Source organism: Tursiops truncatus, chromosome 6, assembly GCF_011762595.2.
Source record: "Tursiops truncatus isolate mTurTru1 chromosome 6, mTurTru1.mat.Y, whole genome shotgun sequence".
Taxonomy (NCBI): domain Eukaryota; kingdom Metazoa; phylum Chordata; class Mammalia; order Artiodactyla; family Delphinidae; genus Tursiops; species Tursiops truncatus.
The window spans coordinates 114802074-114818171 of record NC_047039.1 but is presented as its reverse complement, the minus strand read 5'-3'; the positions used below and the strand labels follow the sequence as shown (position 1 = coordinate 114818171).

Here is a 16098-nt window from a genome sequence, read left to right as displayed (position 1 = left end):
GATCCTCCCGGACCGGGCCACGAACCCGTGTCCCCTGCATCGGCAGGCGGACTCTCAACCACTGAGCCACTAGGGAAGCCCTGTCCCTCACTTTAGATCCACGCCCAGCACACAGTGGACACTCAGTCAGTGTTTGTTAACGGAACGAACGTGTTGGACCCCAAGCCTAGCACAGTGACTGGGCCACACAACTGGTCGAGAGCGCGTGCTGAATGAGTGGATGGCCTGCTCCTGTAGCCTGTGGCAGAGAAGGGCGGCCCGGGGCAGATGCTGGAGCTGGACGTGAAAGGCAGGGAAGCAGGGAGCGGAGCAGGCTCCACACCCCAGGCCAGAGTCCACCCAGCTCTTACTGCCCCCGCACACGTGCCTTGGAAGGCAGGTGTCAGAACATCAACTTGGGGTCCATCTTGGTCAGGGTAACCCCTAAATCCCACCTCAAGGCGTGGGTGAAAGTGAGATCAGCAGGGTTGGGACGATCGGGGCTGGGAAGCCAGAGGCCCCTGCAGGGCCAAGAGCGCGGGAGCTGACCCACCCGGGCAGCCGGGGCGCAAACACGCGGGAGAAGCAAGGAGGCAGGGGCGGGCGACAGCTTCCCGGACCCCTGCCAAGGGCACGCTTGTGGCCGTGAAGTCACCTTTCCTTTGGACTAGGGCCTAGTCCAAAGGGTTCGGGGGAGCAGGACCCCAAGGCCAACAAGGGTTCCTGGTTGTCACTGTGGGAGTGGAGGCCAGAGAGCCCTGGGGTCCGCTCCGGACTGGAGGCAGGTGCCTGTCCCTCCTCCCACACCCCGTGCTAGCTGGGGACAGAGGGGCCCAGGGCCCCTGCCCACTCCAGGGAGCTCCAGGCTGGCACAGTGAAAGGTACAACTGAGGTGGCTACCTCAAAAAGTTTAAGGGCTGCAGAGCACCTGCCTTGCCTGGGGCTCTAGGAAACTGCCCCAGGTGACAGCAAATCTGAAAGCTGCCGCTGGGAAAGTGGGCCAGGCTGGAAAGCAGCTTGGAAGGAGGAAATGATCAGACTTCAGGATAGGAAGGACACGGGGGCCACGTCTTAATCCCACGCCCAGAGCTGCCACTGATTCCAATTGCCTCCATGGCTTCCTCCAGTGCCTAGCCCGGGGCCACGGAAAGCCCACAGACCAAGGGCCAGCGGGGGCCACCTTCCCCACAGCCCTAGATGCCCTGAGAGGCCTTTGCTTCCTCAACACAGTGGGCGCAGGCTCACAAGGGCCCTAGTCTCGTCTGGGTCCCGCTGGCCACGTGGCCCTGAGAGGCAGCAGTACCACTCGCTGTCTGCTGGCCGCCGGCCGCCGGCCTCCACACCCGCACTGACCCCCATAGAGCTGTCCCCAGGCCTCCCCCTCGCACAGGCCTCGCCCTGGCTTGGCATCCCACACAAAGATGCTCTTTCTGCTGCGACCTCCAGGGTGGTTTCCACGGAGCACCACTGAGGACCAGGCCCTGCTTCCAGAGAGCACAGGGCTGAGCCAGGAGCAAACAGGAAGGGTGTTCCTGGTAGGAAAGCCAGCAAGTGCAAAGGCCCAGAGGTGAGGGAATGCTGGTACCCTAAGGATAGGGGAGTGGGGGGGGGTGTTGCTGGAAGCAGAGAAGGAGGGGGGAGATGAACTGTAGGACAAATGGCTTGAATGCCCCCTGGGACTTCGGCTGGTCCTGACACTTTGGGAAGACAGGGACGGACCAGTCTCCATGGGGTGACTCCAGGCTCACGGCTTTCTAGGTAACCCCCAGATTCCTTACCACAAAAGAGTCCTCACTTTGAGGGGTAACCCCAGGGGAGAAATGGACCCAGGACACTCCCTGGCCAGGGCAGCTGCCCCTACAGCCTGAGACACAGAGCAGTGCCTGGGGCCCAAGGACACAGAGACCCAGGTAGGCAGGCCAGCCAGAGGGTGGAGCCGAGCCCTGTGCCAGCAGCCTGTCTGGAGGAGGTGTTTGGCGACTCTTTGCTGTTTTACCCCTGAAGGCGGACAGTCTGCTTCTGAAGCAGCAGGTAACACATGTGCAGTGTTCAGTGGCAAGGCGCCAGCTGCATGTGGAAAACTGTCAGGGGAGGGGAGGGAGCAGGGCAGGGTCTGAGGACAGGCTGTGGTGAAGGCAGGGGTCCCAGGGGGTACGTCCCTGGTTTGGGGGAGGGGTTCCACCGGTTGGTCCTGAGATGGCCTCCCAGAGCCGGACTGCAGGCTAAGCCCTGTCCCCTCCCAGACTGCCCAGATGGAGTGACCACATCCTGGCTAGAAATGAAGCCAGAGGCCGTGGTGGCGGCGGTACACACGGCTGCCTAGCTGGCCTGAGGAGGCCATGAGAGCCCTAGGAGCAGCTGGAGGAAGTGACCAGCCAGAGTAAGGGGCCGGAGCAGAGGACCTTGCGAGCAGACGGGAATCTGGGGACACGGGAAACGTGGCTTTGTCCTGCAGCCGACAGGAAAGGCCAGGCTATCCCCAGGGGCCAGAGGAAAAGCTAGCAGCCGTGGGGACAGAGAGGCCTCTGTGAGGGGAAGCGCCCAGCTGGCTGGAGCCCACAATCCTCTTGGGGCCCGCCTGGCGCAAGAGAAAGGAGCCGCAGGGTTGCGCCGGGGGACCCTCAGCGAAGAGCGCCCAGGGGAGCTAGAGGGGGAAGGTGGGTGTCAGGAGGGCTGTGCTCCCCATCCATATCCCAGGAGGCCACCTGGGGACAGGTTTTCTGCAGGGCGCCTGGCCCCGCCCTTGGGAGGTGGGTTGGGCGGCCAAACCCCGCAAGGGCGGAACCGCGGCGGGAGGGCTGGTGTGGTGGGGGTTGGGAAGTATAAGGGGGCCGCTCAGGGGTCCCTCCCCCACCCGCGAGGTCGGGAGGGAGGCAGAGTTGGGGGACCCAGCCCTCTACTGGCCGGGGGCCTCCGCGCGAGGCTCCGACCCCTCCGCTCGAAAATCAAACCGGGCTGCCGGCCTCTCAGCCAATCGGAGAGGAGATGGGTCAGCCTCGGCCAATGGCCGCCGCGAATGCTAATGAGCGCTGACAACGCGAGGAAGCCCATTCAAAAAGTCGCAGCTATTGTCGCGACGGGTTGCGTGCCGCCGGGCCCGCCGTCGGGGCGCGCGGGGACGGACTCTGGGCCACGCGGGGACCAGCCCGGGGCAGGCCGAGGACCGAGGCGTGCCGGCGGGCGCCCATGGCCGGAGCCGCAATGGCCGAGCCCGGCCGCGGGCCGCCTTCCGCGCCCGCGCCCGGCACGGAGGGTCTGCCGCGCGCCTTCTTGCAGAGCCTGCGCACCCTCTTCGACATCCTGGACGACCGGCGGCGCGGCATCGTGCACCTGCGCGAGATCGAGTCCCGCTGGCAGGGCGCCGACGCTCGCGAGCTGCCCCGCGGCGTACTCGAGGGCCTGCGCCAGGTGGCCCCGGCCAGCGGCTACCTGACCTTCGAGCGCTTCGTGGCCGGCCTGCGCACCTCACTGCTGAGCGCCGACGGCGGCACGCGGGCCCCGGCGCGCGCCCCGGCCCGAGGAGGCTGCCCGGCGCGGCCCGGGGGGCAGCCGCCGCCGCCGCAGCGCCTGGTGTTCGCGCCGGCCGACGAGCCGCGGACGGTCCTGGAGAGGAAGCCCCTGCCCCTGGGCGCGCGCCCCCCGCCGGCCGGCCCGGGTGGCGCGGCCCGGAGCCTAGAGAAGCTGTGCAGCCCGGCGGAGGCGGCGCCCGGCCCGGAGGAGCCCGAACGGCCCCAGGGCGCGGCGCTGGAGCGGAGCCCGAACACGGACGCTGGTGAGTGCGGGGCGGACCTCGGCCCCGCCTCGTAGCTCCCCTCGCCGGCGCACCGAAGAGGTGCTGCCCGAGCATCTCCCAGCGGGGGGACAAGAGCGGACAGCTCTTCATCGGCTTCTGAGCCTGGTACACACCTGGCGGCCCGGAGGGGAAGAAACCTCGTCCCCATGCCGGTGTGCTCAGGGACCCGGGCCAAGGGGCTGGTGGGTGACTCAGCAAACCCCACCAGGAACCCACTCTGTACCAAATCCTAGCGGGGCACCGGGGAACCTGTCCAGTATGAGGGGGCTCTCCACCTCCAGTAACTGCCCACACCTGGGGACACCTGGGCCCTTGGGCTCACCTGGTGACTTAGGCAGAGGCAGTTCTCACTGGTGTAGAGCGAGGACCCCCAGACTGTGAAGGGCCCTTGCTGCCTTCTTGAGTCCCTCTCAGTCTGACGGCTCCGCCAAGGGGCCTGGGCCCGCGGCCCCGCTCTGAGGCCGGGGCAGGCAGGAGCTGCCAGAGGTGGTGCAGGAGGACCTGGCGTAGCTGCCGGGAAAAGGCAGAGGGGTGGGTGGTCTCCAGCCCAGTTTTCCAGGCCTGGAGCCGTGGCACCTCTGACACCTGGGAGGGACCGACCACAGCCCCTGGGGATGGCCTGGCGTCCGGTCCACTTGGCAGGGACAGGAGATGGCTGAATGGTCCCCTGTTTGTCCCCCAGAGTCTGCCCTGGGAACAAGACCTGCTTTATGGCTGTGGGCGGGGGCTGGGCCCCTCGGCCCATTCAGCCTGTGCAGGTGCAGGCCTTCCACCCGGGCAGCTGCCAGCCCTTTCTGTGCTGCCCACCGCTCTGCCAGCTTCGCTGGACCCCCCCGCCCAGGCTTGGACATATTCCCCAGCCCAAGACTGCCAGTTGGAGCTGCGGCGACCCCCTAGCCTCCCTGGTGAGCTAATCCAGCAGCCCACCCGAGGCTGAGGGCTCCCGCACGCAGGCGCCTCGCTGCCCAGCCTCCCTGTCCCCGAGGTGTGTGTAGGGGGAGTGGGCTTCTGCGTGTGCCTGGCCTGAGTCCAGGGCTGGCGCAATCCACGCGGCTGCACAGCTGGAAATCAGCCGTGGGTTTGGGCTTTGGCGGCCTCAGTCCTGTCGTCCCCCCCGGCTTTGCCCTGGTGCCCTGTGTGACGTGGGGTCCCTCACTGCAGCCCTCTGAGGTCCAGGTCCGGGGTCGGGCAGCTGGCTGCTGCCCGCCACGGGGCAGGGTTCACATCCGTCCCTCTCTCGGCTTCAGGCCAGGGCTCTCGCTGTCACCTTTTGCAGGCAGAGGCCCAGCCAGGGCGTGTGGCACACTCTTTGGGCGCCAAACCTTGAGCTCCAAGAGCCCCCAGCACCCCGGGAGGAGAAAGGCCTCCATGCGCACAGCTTCCCAAGCCCTCTCAGAGGCCCAGGTCCCGCCTCCTGTTCCCTCTCGGAGCTCAGAGCGCACAGCAGGCCGGCCTGGGCTCCATAAGCACCCGCTGCTCTATCAGGCCCAGACACAGGTGCTGATGCCTCTGCCTGCTGCTCAGCCGCTGGGCGTCCAGCGTGCCGTCCTCTGGGGGTCCCGGGGCTGCCCTGCAGACCTGACAGTGCAGACGAGCCCAGGTGTTCCGGGGTGTCCTGTCCCCCTTCCCCCGCGGTGCCTTCTCTGCTTGCCGGGCAGCCCGGCAGGTTGGAACGTGAACTCGGCCTGCCTGGAGCCTGTCTGCCAGGGCTGGCTGGTGGCCTGCGTGGCCACCTGGTGCCAGTCCCCTGGGCGTGCCCCGAGCAGGCATACCTGTGCCCCCTTCTTGCACCACCCGCCCACCACTGTGCGGGGCAGGGCACAGGGCTAGGGAGCCAGTGGAGGGGGCCCTCCTCACCCGCACCCCACTCCTGCCCTCCTGGGCAGCCCTGCACATATGCCCCCATCCCCCAGGAAAGCCTGCTGCCCTCCAGGAGGCTCTCCCAGGGAAGTACCTGGCTTTCCAGCCCCCAGCCGACTGCAGCTGGCCACATTTGCTGTAGGAGTTGCCTGCTGAGGGCACGGCTGGCGCACACACGCAGGGAACTAACTTTACGCTGCAGTCACCTTCCCGGGAGAAGTCAGGGCTCTGCCACCCATGCCCCACGTTTCTCCTGCGTGAGCTCCAGTCACCCTTAAAGGGCCTGGGTGGGCAAGGAGACAGGAGTGGACTCCAGAGGCCGCCTCGCTGTCTCCTACCTAGCAGCCTTTGAGCCCCTGAGGTGCGGGCCCTGGGTGTGCACAGATGAGCCAGAGGAAACCCCTGCCCTCAGGGAGCTCACACCTGAGGCGTGTGTGTGGGGTGTGTGCAAACATGCAGCCTCAGCGGCCACACGGCTGTCCCCGAGGCGGGTGTGAGGGGAGCTTGTGGAGGTCGAGTGGGGCCCAGACCCCAGCCTGGCACCGGCAGGGTGCGGAGGTTCTGAATTGCTGAGGAATCCCGAGGCATGCAGGCCGGCACACCTGGCTCTGCATGGCTGGGTTTTGTTGGCAGGGGGTCCGGGATGGGCCTTTGCGGAGCTGGGGGAGTCAAGCTTGACTTGGCAGGCCTGGAAGTGAGCCAGGCCCTCGCCTCTGCTGCAGATGCAGTGGCCTGCAGGGCCCGGGAGCTGGGCGTGGGGGACGCCCGGTGGGGCCCCCGTGCCCGAGGGGAACGTCGGAGACACACCATCACCAACGGTGTGGACTGCGACCTGGTGAGTAAGGGCCCGGGGGGCTCTGGGGGGCTCTCCATCTTGCCTGGCTTTGGCCTTGGCCCCCGGACGTGGCCTGCTGGACCACCCCTCTGCCCGGGAGGGGACAGCTGGTTTCGGGTTCTGGGGGATTCTGTGGCAGGAACGTCGGCAGTTCTAAACCTCTCTCCCCATCCTGCTTTGAATCCCCTTGCGGGCCGGCCCGCGGCCAGGTCAGGAAGTCCTTTAGGGGGAACGTTTGGGCCCCTCCTCAGCACTGCGCTGGCCCCTGCCTGCTTCCCTGCTATGGTAGGCCGGCCCAGCAGCCGGGGGCTACCACTCACCGTGAAGAGAGGGGAAGGTTCCCCTGGGGAGGGCTGCGTGGAGGGCCCGAGGAAGGCCAGGGCCCCCGGAGGAGGAGGCGGGCTGTGCTTCCCAGCGCAGGAGGGCGCACGCGAGTACGGGTGTGCGCACACGGGCCGGTGGGCCCGTTCCTGTGCGGCCGGGTGAGTTGCGGACAGACAGGTGCAGGCGGCACCCGCTCTTACGCCCGTTGGCATGGCGCGTGCCCGTGTGTCGCAGCTGAAGCAGATGAAGGAGCTGGAACAGGAGCAGGAGGTGCTACTGCAGGGCTTGGAGATGATGGCACGGGGCCGGGAGTGGTACCAGCAGCAGCTGCAGCGCGTGCAGGAGCGCCAGCGCCGCCTGGGCCAAAGCAGGGCCAGTGCCGTGAGTGATGCTGTCCAGGGCTAGGCTGCCCCCCAGCCCCAGGCAGAGTGGCCCTCGCCCAACACACACAGTGATCACCCACCCAAACCCGGGCACCCCCAGCTGGGCACAGTGGCTGTCCCTCCACTAGAATGCTGGGCCACGCCCCCCCCCCGTGATATTCCCCACCTGCTGCGACACCCCTGGGCTCCCTCAGCTCAGAGCAGTGACTTCCCCCCACCCGTGGGGACCCCCCTCGAGGCATTGGGGCTGACCCTGGCCGGCCTGCGCTCTGACCACCCCTCCCCCACTCTCCTCCCAGGGCTTCGGGGCTGAGGGGAGCCCCCGCCTGCTGGGGCAGCTGCTACCCAAGGTGCAGGAGGTGGCCCGATGCCTGGGGGAGCTGCTGGCCGCGGCCTGTGCCGGAAGGGTGAGTGCTCGCCAGACCAGCTCGGTGCCGCCCTCACCCTTGTCCTAGGGGCTGCGCCAGGGCTGCCAGGCCTGCCTGACCGTGCCCTCCTGTAGGCTCTGCCCTCGTCCTCCTCAGGGCCCCTGGGCCCCGCCCTGGCGCCCGCCTCGCCCGCGGTCCCCAGCTGGCAGCAGCAGACCGTCCTCATGCTGAAGGAGCAGAACCGGCTCCTCACCCAGGTGAGCTGCGGGCGGGGTGCGTGGCCCGGGGCCGGAGGCCGGGCAGGCCCTGACTGCCCTCCTGCCCGCCCAGGAGGTGACCGACAAGAGCGAGCGTATCACACAGCTGGAGCAGGAGAAGTCCGCCCTCATCAAGCAGCTGTTTGAGGCCCGTGCCCTCAGCCAGCAGGACGCTGGGCCCCTGGACTCCACCTTCATCTAGCCGGCCCCAGGCATGGACGAGGGGCCTCGCGGCCTGGCACTCAGCCCTGAGGCTGAAGGCGCCCTGGCCAGCCCGAGCACCGCCCTCCTTCCTCCCTTCCAGTCCGGGCTCCCCTAACCCCAGGATGTCCTGAGACCCCAGACATTGACTCCATCTTGGTCTTGGGGGCCTGACCTGGGGTGGGACTCCATCATGCCAACACACAGCCCGAAGCTGCTCCTGCCACTGTCAGTGGACAGTGGGGGACACCCCCTCGTGTTCACCAGATCTGGGCAGCCCTGGCAGCTGGTGTGTCTCCCCTCCCACCTGGGGTCTCCAGTGGAAGGCACTGATCACACTAGGCTGTGTTCCCAAGAGTGGCCAGCAGAGGGCGCCACATGCGCTGGTGACTGCGGCCTTGGAGGCCCCGCTGTGGTGTCTCAGATGGGGCCCGGAGTAGGGGAACCTGGGGCGGGCTGGGACACCTGCAGGTTCAGTGGGTGATTGGCCCCGGGGGTCCAAGGGCGTCTTGCCCCGCTCAAGACTAGGCGGCTGTCCCTCAGTCAGGAGCAGATGGAGGGTGTCCTCTAAGAAGGGGGTTCTGCTGTGTCCAGTTCCAGGGGAGCCCCGAGGGCATGGTGTTGGGGATTCACTGGATTCATGCCTGGGCCAAAGCTGGCCTGCTTGGTCCTCCCCACGGACCTTAGATGCTGAACAAACGGGCAGACCCAGGCCCCAAGCAGGGTTCAGCCTCCACATCCCCGGCCCCCAGCCCTGCCGGCCCGGGCTCTCCCGTTTCTGGGCTTTGCAAGTGCTCTTCCGTCCCTGGGAACACCCACTTCCTGCTTCACCTGACTGGCTCCTGCCCAGCCCTGCACCTTGGATATAGAGGGAACGAACCGGCAGAGGCTGAAACGGCAAAGGGGGTAGCCTTTGCCCTGAGGGTATCTGCTTTCCCCCTGAGGTCTTCGCGGAACTTGGAAGGCAGGACCAGAAGCCAGTGTCTGCCCCAGGGGTACTGCCCACAGAAGGCGGACCCTTCAGCCGCAGGGTGAGTGTGGAAGAAACCCGCGACTCAGGGAGAGGCCTCGTGGCGCTGGCTTTCCACGCAGGGTGGAAAATGCATCCTATTCATTTGCAGTCTGAAATCAGGCTGCCTGTGCGGCCCTAGAGACCCCAAGGGGAGAATTGTGAGTGGCCCCAGGTTGGCGGGGCCCAGGCGGCTGGTGGAAGCAAACGTCCTCGCTAGAGCAGCGAGCGTTTCTTAGCCACGCACGGGGGATGTCTGGGGCCGCGTTAAGTCTTGGGGGAGCTGTCTGTGCCCCGTAGGATGTTTAGCACCACCCCTGGCCTCTATCCACTAGATGCCAGCAACACACACACACACTCAGTTGTGATGACCAAAATGTCTGGACATTGCCAGTGCCCGGGGGGCAAAGTTGCCCTTAGCTGAGCATCTCTGCTCTAGAGCAACGCAACTCCACCAGGCCTCAAGGATCTCCTACAGACCAAGTTCCAAGGAAAATGAGCATCTCCAGCTTAACAAAATTTTCACAAACACCACAAGGAAAGAATCTACCATGAGAGCCAGCAGAAACAGCAGATTCAGATATTCAATAATCAGAGAACATAAAATGGCTGTGTTTCGTACGCCTGCAGAAATAAAAGAGACCCCAGAAAATACGAACAAGGAATAGTCTTTATAGTTTCTTATTCTGTTAAAAAAAAGTGTAATCTTTTCTTCTATAAAGGTGACCGATAACATGAAAAAGAGTCTAATAGGACCAGGAATTTAAAATATATATAAAGATTTAAAACTCAAATGGACCTCAGATGGAAAATTTCAGCATAGCTGAAGGGAGACTTAGTGAATTGAAAGACAGAGCTTAGGAAATGGTCCAGAACACGGCCCAGGGAGACAGAGTTGAGAAATATGGACGAGAGGAGGGTCTTGAAAGATAAGGGGGAGAGGGCTGCTTGTCTGGTTGGATTTCCTGAGAGAGAGGCTAGGGAAGGAGGGACAATATATGAAGTTAAACTGGCTTAAATTTTTCCAGAATTGGCTAAAAATATCAATTCTCAGATCCAGGAATCCCAGTGGATCCCAGCCAGGATGAATAAAAAGAAATGACATTTTCTCTTAAAAGATTGCTAAAGACATTGAGGGAGACGTCTCTAACCTTTACTGTGGGGTTGGGGGCAGGTGTGGTTACTGGGGGAGGGGTGAAGAGACAGTTCAGGGAAAACCTCTCCTGGACAAGTTGAAAAGTGAATGGATACCTGAACCAAGCCTCAGATGATGAGTAAGACAGAGGCAAGGGAGCACATGGGTCATGCCAGGAATGGAGAGGTTTAGAAGAGGAAGAGTTCAGGAGGCGTAGAGCCAGGGCACGATGGGCTATGGATGGAGTTTGTACTTTTTCCTGAGCTCTGTTAGAGAGCTATGGAAGGATTTCAGAGAGAAGGTACAATTCAAGAAGGAATCGTAGACCGGGGTGAGTCAGTTATCTGTGGCTGCAGAACGAGGCAACTTAAAACTTAGTGGCTTAAGGCAACATATTTTCTTGCCGTTTCTGTGGGTTAGGAGCTGGGTGGCTCTGGCCTGGAATCGTGTGAGGCTGCGGTGAAGATGATCTGCCGGGGCTGCAGTCTCCCCTGATGCCGACTGACAGGCAGGACCCACTTCCAAGACAGCACATCCACACGGCTGTCGGCAAAACATCGCCGTTTCTTGTCTCCGTTGTAACAATAATTAATGATGATGATTGGTGGGAGAGCAGGACAGGACCCAAATAATGTCAGTAATGCCATAAAAATGGGGAGGAGTGATTGGAGAGAAACAATTCTGAAGTATAATTGTTCAGGGACTTGCCTGGTGCTCTAGTGGCTAAGACTCTGCGCTCCCAATGCAGGGCGCCCAGGTTTGATTCCTGATCAGGGAGCTAGATCCCACATGCATGCCGCAACTAAAGAGCCCGCCTGCCGCAACTAAGACCCAGCGCAACCTAATTAATTAATAGTAAATTTTAAAAAGTCATCAAGTGTTAAAATAATAAAGTATAATTGATCGTAAGGAGGGAAAAGATATTAACTTTATATTTTATTTTATTAAATATGTATGTTACAATAACTGGGAGAACCAGATAAAATAACTGCTATTCGGTGTATACCTTCCAAAGAAGGGAGGGACAGTGAAATGGGGGAGAAAAGGGAAAAGAAGTTCAACTCTACAAGAAAAAAATAAAAAAATCAGAAAACACATAATAAGGGACTTCCCTGGTGGCGCAGTGGTTAAGAATCCACCTGCCAATGCAGGGGACACAGGTTTGAGCCCTGGTCCGGGAAGATCCCACATGCCGCGGAACAACTAAGCCTGTGCGCCACAACTGCTGAGCCTGAGCTCTAGAGCCCGCGAGCCACAACTACTGAGCCTGCGTGCTGCAACTACTGAAGCCCGCCCGCCTAGAGCCTGTGCTCTGCAACAAGAGAAGCCACCACAATGAAAAGCCCGCGCACTGCAAGGAAGAGTAGTCCCCGCTGGCCGCAACTAGAGAAAGCCCGTGCGCAGCAAGAGGAACCAACGCAGCCAAAAATAAATAAATATAAATAAATTTTTTAAAAAAGAGAACACATAATAAGATTGGATATGTTAGTAATCACAATATATGTGAATGGATTAAACTCTCTAGTGAAAGAGTCATCAGATTGGATTTTTAGAAATTCAGATATAAGCTGTTTTAAGAGACACGCCTGAAGTATGACACCAAAAAACAAAAGCTCAGGTAGTTGCATTAATATAAAACAAAATAGATTTTAAGGCAAGAAACATTAGTAGTGTTGAAGAGAGTAACTATCTAATAATAAAATGTTTAATTTACCAGGAAGGTATAGCAACCCTAAAATTGTAATCACCCAATACCAAAATATAAATCACAAAGATATGCAGACATTTCACCAAGGGGGACATACAGATGGCGTATAAGCATGTGAAAAAATGTTCAATGTCATTAGCCATTAGAAAAATGTAAATTAAAACTACAGTGAGGGCTTCCCTGGTGGCGCAGCGGTTGAGAGTCCGCCTGCCGATGCAGGGGACGCGGGTCCGTGCCCCGGTCCGGGAAGATCCCACATGCCGCGGAGCGGCTGGGCCCGTGAGCCATGGCCGCTGAGCCTGTGCGTCCCGAGCCTGTGCTCCTCAACGGGAGAGGCCACAGCAGTGAGAGGCCCGCGTACCGCAAAACAAAACAAAACAAAACAAAACAAAAAAACTGCAGTGAGAATGGCTACGCCCCAATCAGAGTGGCCAACGTGAAACGCTGGTAACACTGCAGGTGAGTATGGGGAGACGACACTGGCTCACCCACACATTATTGATGGGAATGTTGAATGATGCAACCACTCTGGAAAATAATTTGGCAATTCCTTTTAAAACTAAAATTGAGGGGCTTCCCTGGTGGCGCAGTGGTTAAGAATCCGCCTGCTAATGCAGGGGACATGGGTTTGAGCCCTGGTCCGGGAAGATCCCACATGCCGCGGAGCAACTAAGCCCGCGTGCCACAACTACTGAGCCCGAGTGTCACAACTACTGAGGCCTGTGCGCCTAGAGCCCGTGCTCCACAATAAGAGAAGCCACCCAATGAGAAGCCCGTGCACCGCAAGGAAGAGTAACCCCCGCGTGCCGCAACTAGAGAAAGCCCGCACGCAGTAATGAAGACCCAACGCAGCCAAAAATAAATAAATTTATTTTTAAAAACCAATAAAATAACATAAAATTGACTCACCACATATGATGGTTAACTTCACGTGTCAGCTTCGCTAGGATAGGGTGCCCAATCCTTTGGTCAAACACAGAATTTGCCGTGAAGGTATGTTTTCGATACGACTGACGTTTACACCAGTGGGCTTTGAGTAAAGCAGATTGTTCCCCATAGTGTGGGTAGGCCTCGTCCACTCAGTTGACTGACGTTTACTCCAGTGGGCTTTGAGTAAAGCAGATTGTTCCCCATAGTGTGGGTAGGCCTCGTCCACTCAGTTGAAGGCCTTAAGAGAAAAGACCAAGAAACCCCGAAAGGAAGGATGTCGGCTTGCAGACTGCTTTTGTGCTCAAGACTGCTGCATCCAGTCTTTCCTGGGTTCCAACCTGCTGACCTGCTTTGCAGACTTCAGACTTGCCAGCTCCTACAACCGCATGAGCCAATTCCTTAAAATAAATCTGTTTCTCTCCCTCTCTCCTCCCTGCCACCCCCATATATATATTCCTGTCGGTTCTCTTTCCTTTCTCTGGAGCACCCTAACACATCATACACACAGCGATTGCATTCTTGGGCATTTATCCCAGAGAAACGAAGACTTATTTTCATGCAGGAACATGTACATGATTGTTCATAGCAACTTCACTGGTAGTAGCTCCCAACCAGACACTGCTCAAATGTCCTTCCTTCTGTGGGTGACTGTTTGAAGAAACTATGGTCCATCCACACCACGGGATACAAATCGGCAATGAAAAGGAAGGAACTATTGATAACACAGCAACATGAATGCACCTCAGGGAAATTATGCTGGGTGGTGAAAGCCAATCTCAAAAGGATACATTGTGTGTGACCATGCATGTACCAACCGGGAGATAACATGATTATGGAGATGGAGGGTGTGGGTTGGCTGAAGGGCGGTGTGAGGGGTCTCGTGGGGATGGGTCAATTGAATTTCTTGGTTGCCGTGGTGGTCCCATAAGGCTACACGTGTGGTAAAATTGCAGAGAGCTACACACACAAATGAGTGCAAGTAAAACCAGTGAGAGAGAAGTACGCTCCTTAGGTTGCACCGATGTCAATTTCTTGGTTTTGCTATTGTACGATATGTTAAAAAAATCTATCTATCTATCTATCTATCTATACGGCAAGACTTATCAGAACTATAAAGAAAAATTGACAGACTCACCATCACAGTGAGAAATTTTAACATATATCTCTTGATAATTGATAGGATATAGTAGATTCGAACATTATTGGTAATGTTGATCTAATGGACAAATCCAGACCGAGACACTCACTCATTGGAGAATTCTTCTCAAGCACACGGAGAGCATCTATAACTACTCATGACCACATGCTGGGCCCAAAAGGCAATGCAACAAATATCGGAAGATTGCTCTCACGCAGACTACATGATGCAACCACGATGCAGGTACCTTAGAAAACAGCCCAGACTTTTGGATATTAAAGCACACACACTTCCCCCCAAAAAACAAAACCAAAAGAAACAAAAAAAAAAAAAAGGGGAGGAAAAAAAGAAATCACAATGAAAATGAAAAAAATTATCTAAATGAAAATAAAAAGAGCGTGTCTCAAAAGCAGAGAGCAGAGGGAAATGTATACAGACACTCAGATGCATCAGGAAGGAAGGAAGCCTTGTAAGGAGTGAATAAGCATTGAACTTCAGAAGTTGGAAAAAGAAAGAGAAATAATACAAAGAATATAGAAGAAAGAAATTATAACACACTATATTAAAATATTTTTATTGACTATATATATGTACCTGACACATTTTTTTTGGCCACGCTGCGTGGCTTGTGGGATCCTAGTTTCCCCACCAGGGATTGAATGCGGGCCCTTGGCAGTGAACATGGAGTCCTAACCACTGGACCACCAGGGAATTCCCTGACACTTTTCTTGATGCTGGGGAACATCCAAACAAAAGAGACACGAAAACTCCTGCTCACATAAAGTTATATTTGAGTAAGAATAATAAAGGTTAGAGCAGAAATTAGTGAAATAGAAAACAAACACACTTTATAGAAAACATCCATGAAGGCAAAGACTTGATTGAGGAAACTAACGAAGTGCAGAAGCATCTGCCTGGAATAGTGAAGAATAAAAGAGATAAAAGGCAGAAATAAAATGATTGAGCAATTTAAAAAAATAACAACATATGCTGCAGAAATTAAGTAGATGTTAACAGGATTTTTTTTTTTTTGCCCTGCTGCACGGTATGCAGTATCTTAGTTCCCCGACCAGAGACTGAACCCGTGCCCCCTGCAGTGGAAGCGTGGAGTCCTAACCACTGGACCACTGGGGAATTCCCACTAACAGGATATTTTATTTTATTTTTATTTTTATTTTTTTTTTGCGGTACGCGGGCCTCTCACTGTTGTGGCCTCTCCCGTTGCGGAGCACAGGCTCCGGACGCGCAGGCTCAGAGGCCATGGCTCATGGGCCCAGCCGCTCCGCGGTATGTGGGATCTTCCCAGACCGGGGCACGAACCCGTGTCCCCTGCATCAGCAGGCAGACTCTCAACCACTGGGCCACCAGGGAAGCCCCTAACAGGATATTTTAAACAAGATTATGCCAATCCATTAGCGGTGGATAAATACCTCATGGTAGATTATGCGTACAGGACCCAAAAGGAGCAAATGATAGAGCAGAAAATGGATACATCTGGACTAATCAAGCACTTCTATGATTTCACTGCAAAGGACTCGTGTCCCCAGTATACATAAAGAATTCCTGCAGATCTATAAGGAAAAGATAAACAATCCCTAGAGAATGAACAAAGATTTGAAAAGATGCCTCATGGAAGACAGGAAAGACTCTATTTCTTCAGTAATCAAGGAAATGACATTAAAAGCTCAAAGAGAGGACTTCCCTGGTGGCGCAGTGGTTAAGAATCCGCCTGCCAATGCGGGGGACACGGGTTTGAGCCCTGGTCCACATGCTGTGGAGCAACTAAGCCCGTGCGCCACAACTACTGAGCCTGCGCTCTAGAGCCCGTGAGCCACAACTACTGAAGTCCGCGAACCACAACTACTGAAGCCCCCATGCCCTTGAGCCCGTGCTCTGCAAAAAGAGAAGCCACTGCAATGAGAAGCCTGCATACTACAGCGAAGAGTAGCCCCTGCCCACCGCAACTAGAGAAAGCCAAGAGTTGCACAATACCAACCAAAATGGTGGTGTGTGCTCTTGAGATCGCCAGGTGGCGCCACCATCCTGAAAACAGTGCAGCTATTTGCAGGTGAACCTGCACACACAGGTGCGCTCTGGTCACCAGCTCCTAGGCTATTCCCCAGGGAAAGGCTTGCCCGCGTGCAAATGTGCACAGGAGCAATCTTAGTGAAAACAGCC

The 16098-nt window shown here is 57.8% G+C and overlaps 1 protein-coding gene across 3 annotated transcripts; it reads left to right on the top strand.

Moving 5' to 3' along the window:
* Nucleotides 1-2242: 2242 nt before the first annotated feature.
* SAPCD2 (suppressor APC domain containing 2) lies at nucleotides 2243-14212 on the top strand. 3 transcript variants are annotated; one of them, XR_004527212.2, is made up of 6 exons: nucleotides 2243-3751; nucleotides 6355-6467; nucleotides 7026-7172; nucleotides 7474-7581; nucleotides 7677-9031; nucleotides 10565-14212. XR_004527212.2 is itself a non-coding variant. In XM_033859138.2 (6 exons), exons 1-6 carry the CDS (start codon nucleotides 3166-3168, stop codon nucleotides 7999-8001), a joined length of 1206 nt encoding a protein of 401 aa, XP_033715029.1. In that variant the 5' UTR covers nucleotides 2250-3165; the 3' UTR covers nucleotides 8002-10549. The 3 variants fall into 3 exon arrangements, 2 of the variants coding, with proteins under 2 accessions (XP_033715028.1, XP_033715029.1); XM_033859138.2 differs by lacking the exon at nucleotides 10565-14212 and having other exon boundaries at nucleotides 2250-3751; nucleotides 7677-7799; nucleotides 7873-10549; XM_033859137.2 differs by lacking the exon at nucleotides 10565-14212 and having other exon boundaries at nucleotides 7677-10549.
* The last annotated feature ends 1886 nt before the right edge of the window (nucleotides 14213-16098 follow it).

Excerpts from the sequence above, each read along its gene's own strand:
- SAPCD2 (XM_033859137.2), top strand. The coding sequence starts at position 3,166 with ATGGCCGGAGCCGCAATGGCCGAGCCCGGCCGCGGGCCGCCTTCCGCG. Across the intron at positions 3,752-6,354 it reads GAGCCCGAACACGGACGCTG|ATGCAGTGGCCTGCAGGGCC; the intron begins GTGAGTGCGGGG and ends CCTCTGCTGCAG. Across the intron at positions 6,468-7,025 it reads ACGGTGTGGACTGCGACCTG|CTGAAGCAGATGAAGGAGCT; the intron begins GTGAGTAAGGGC and ends CGTGTGTCGCAG.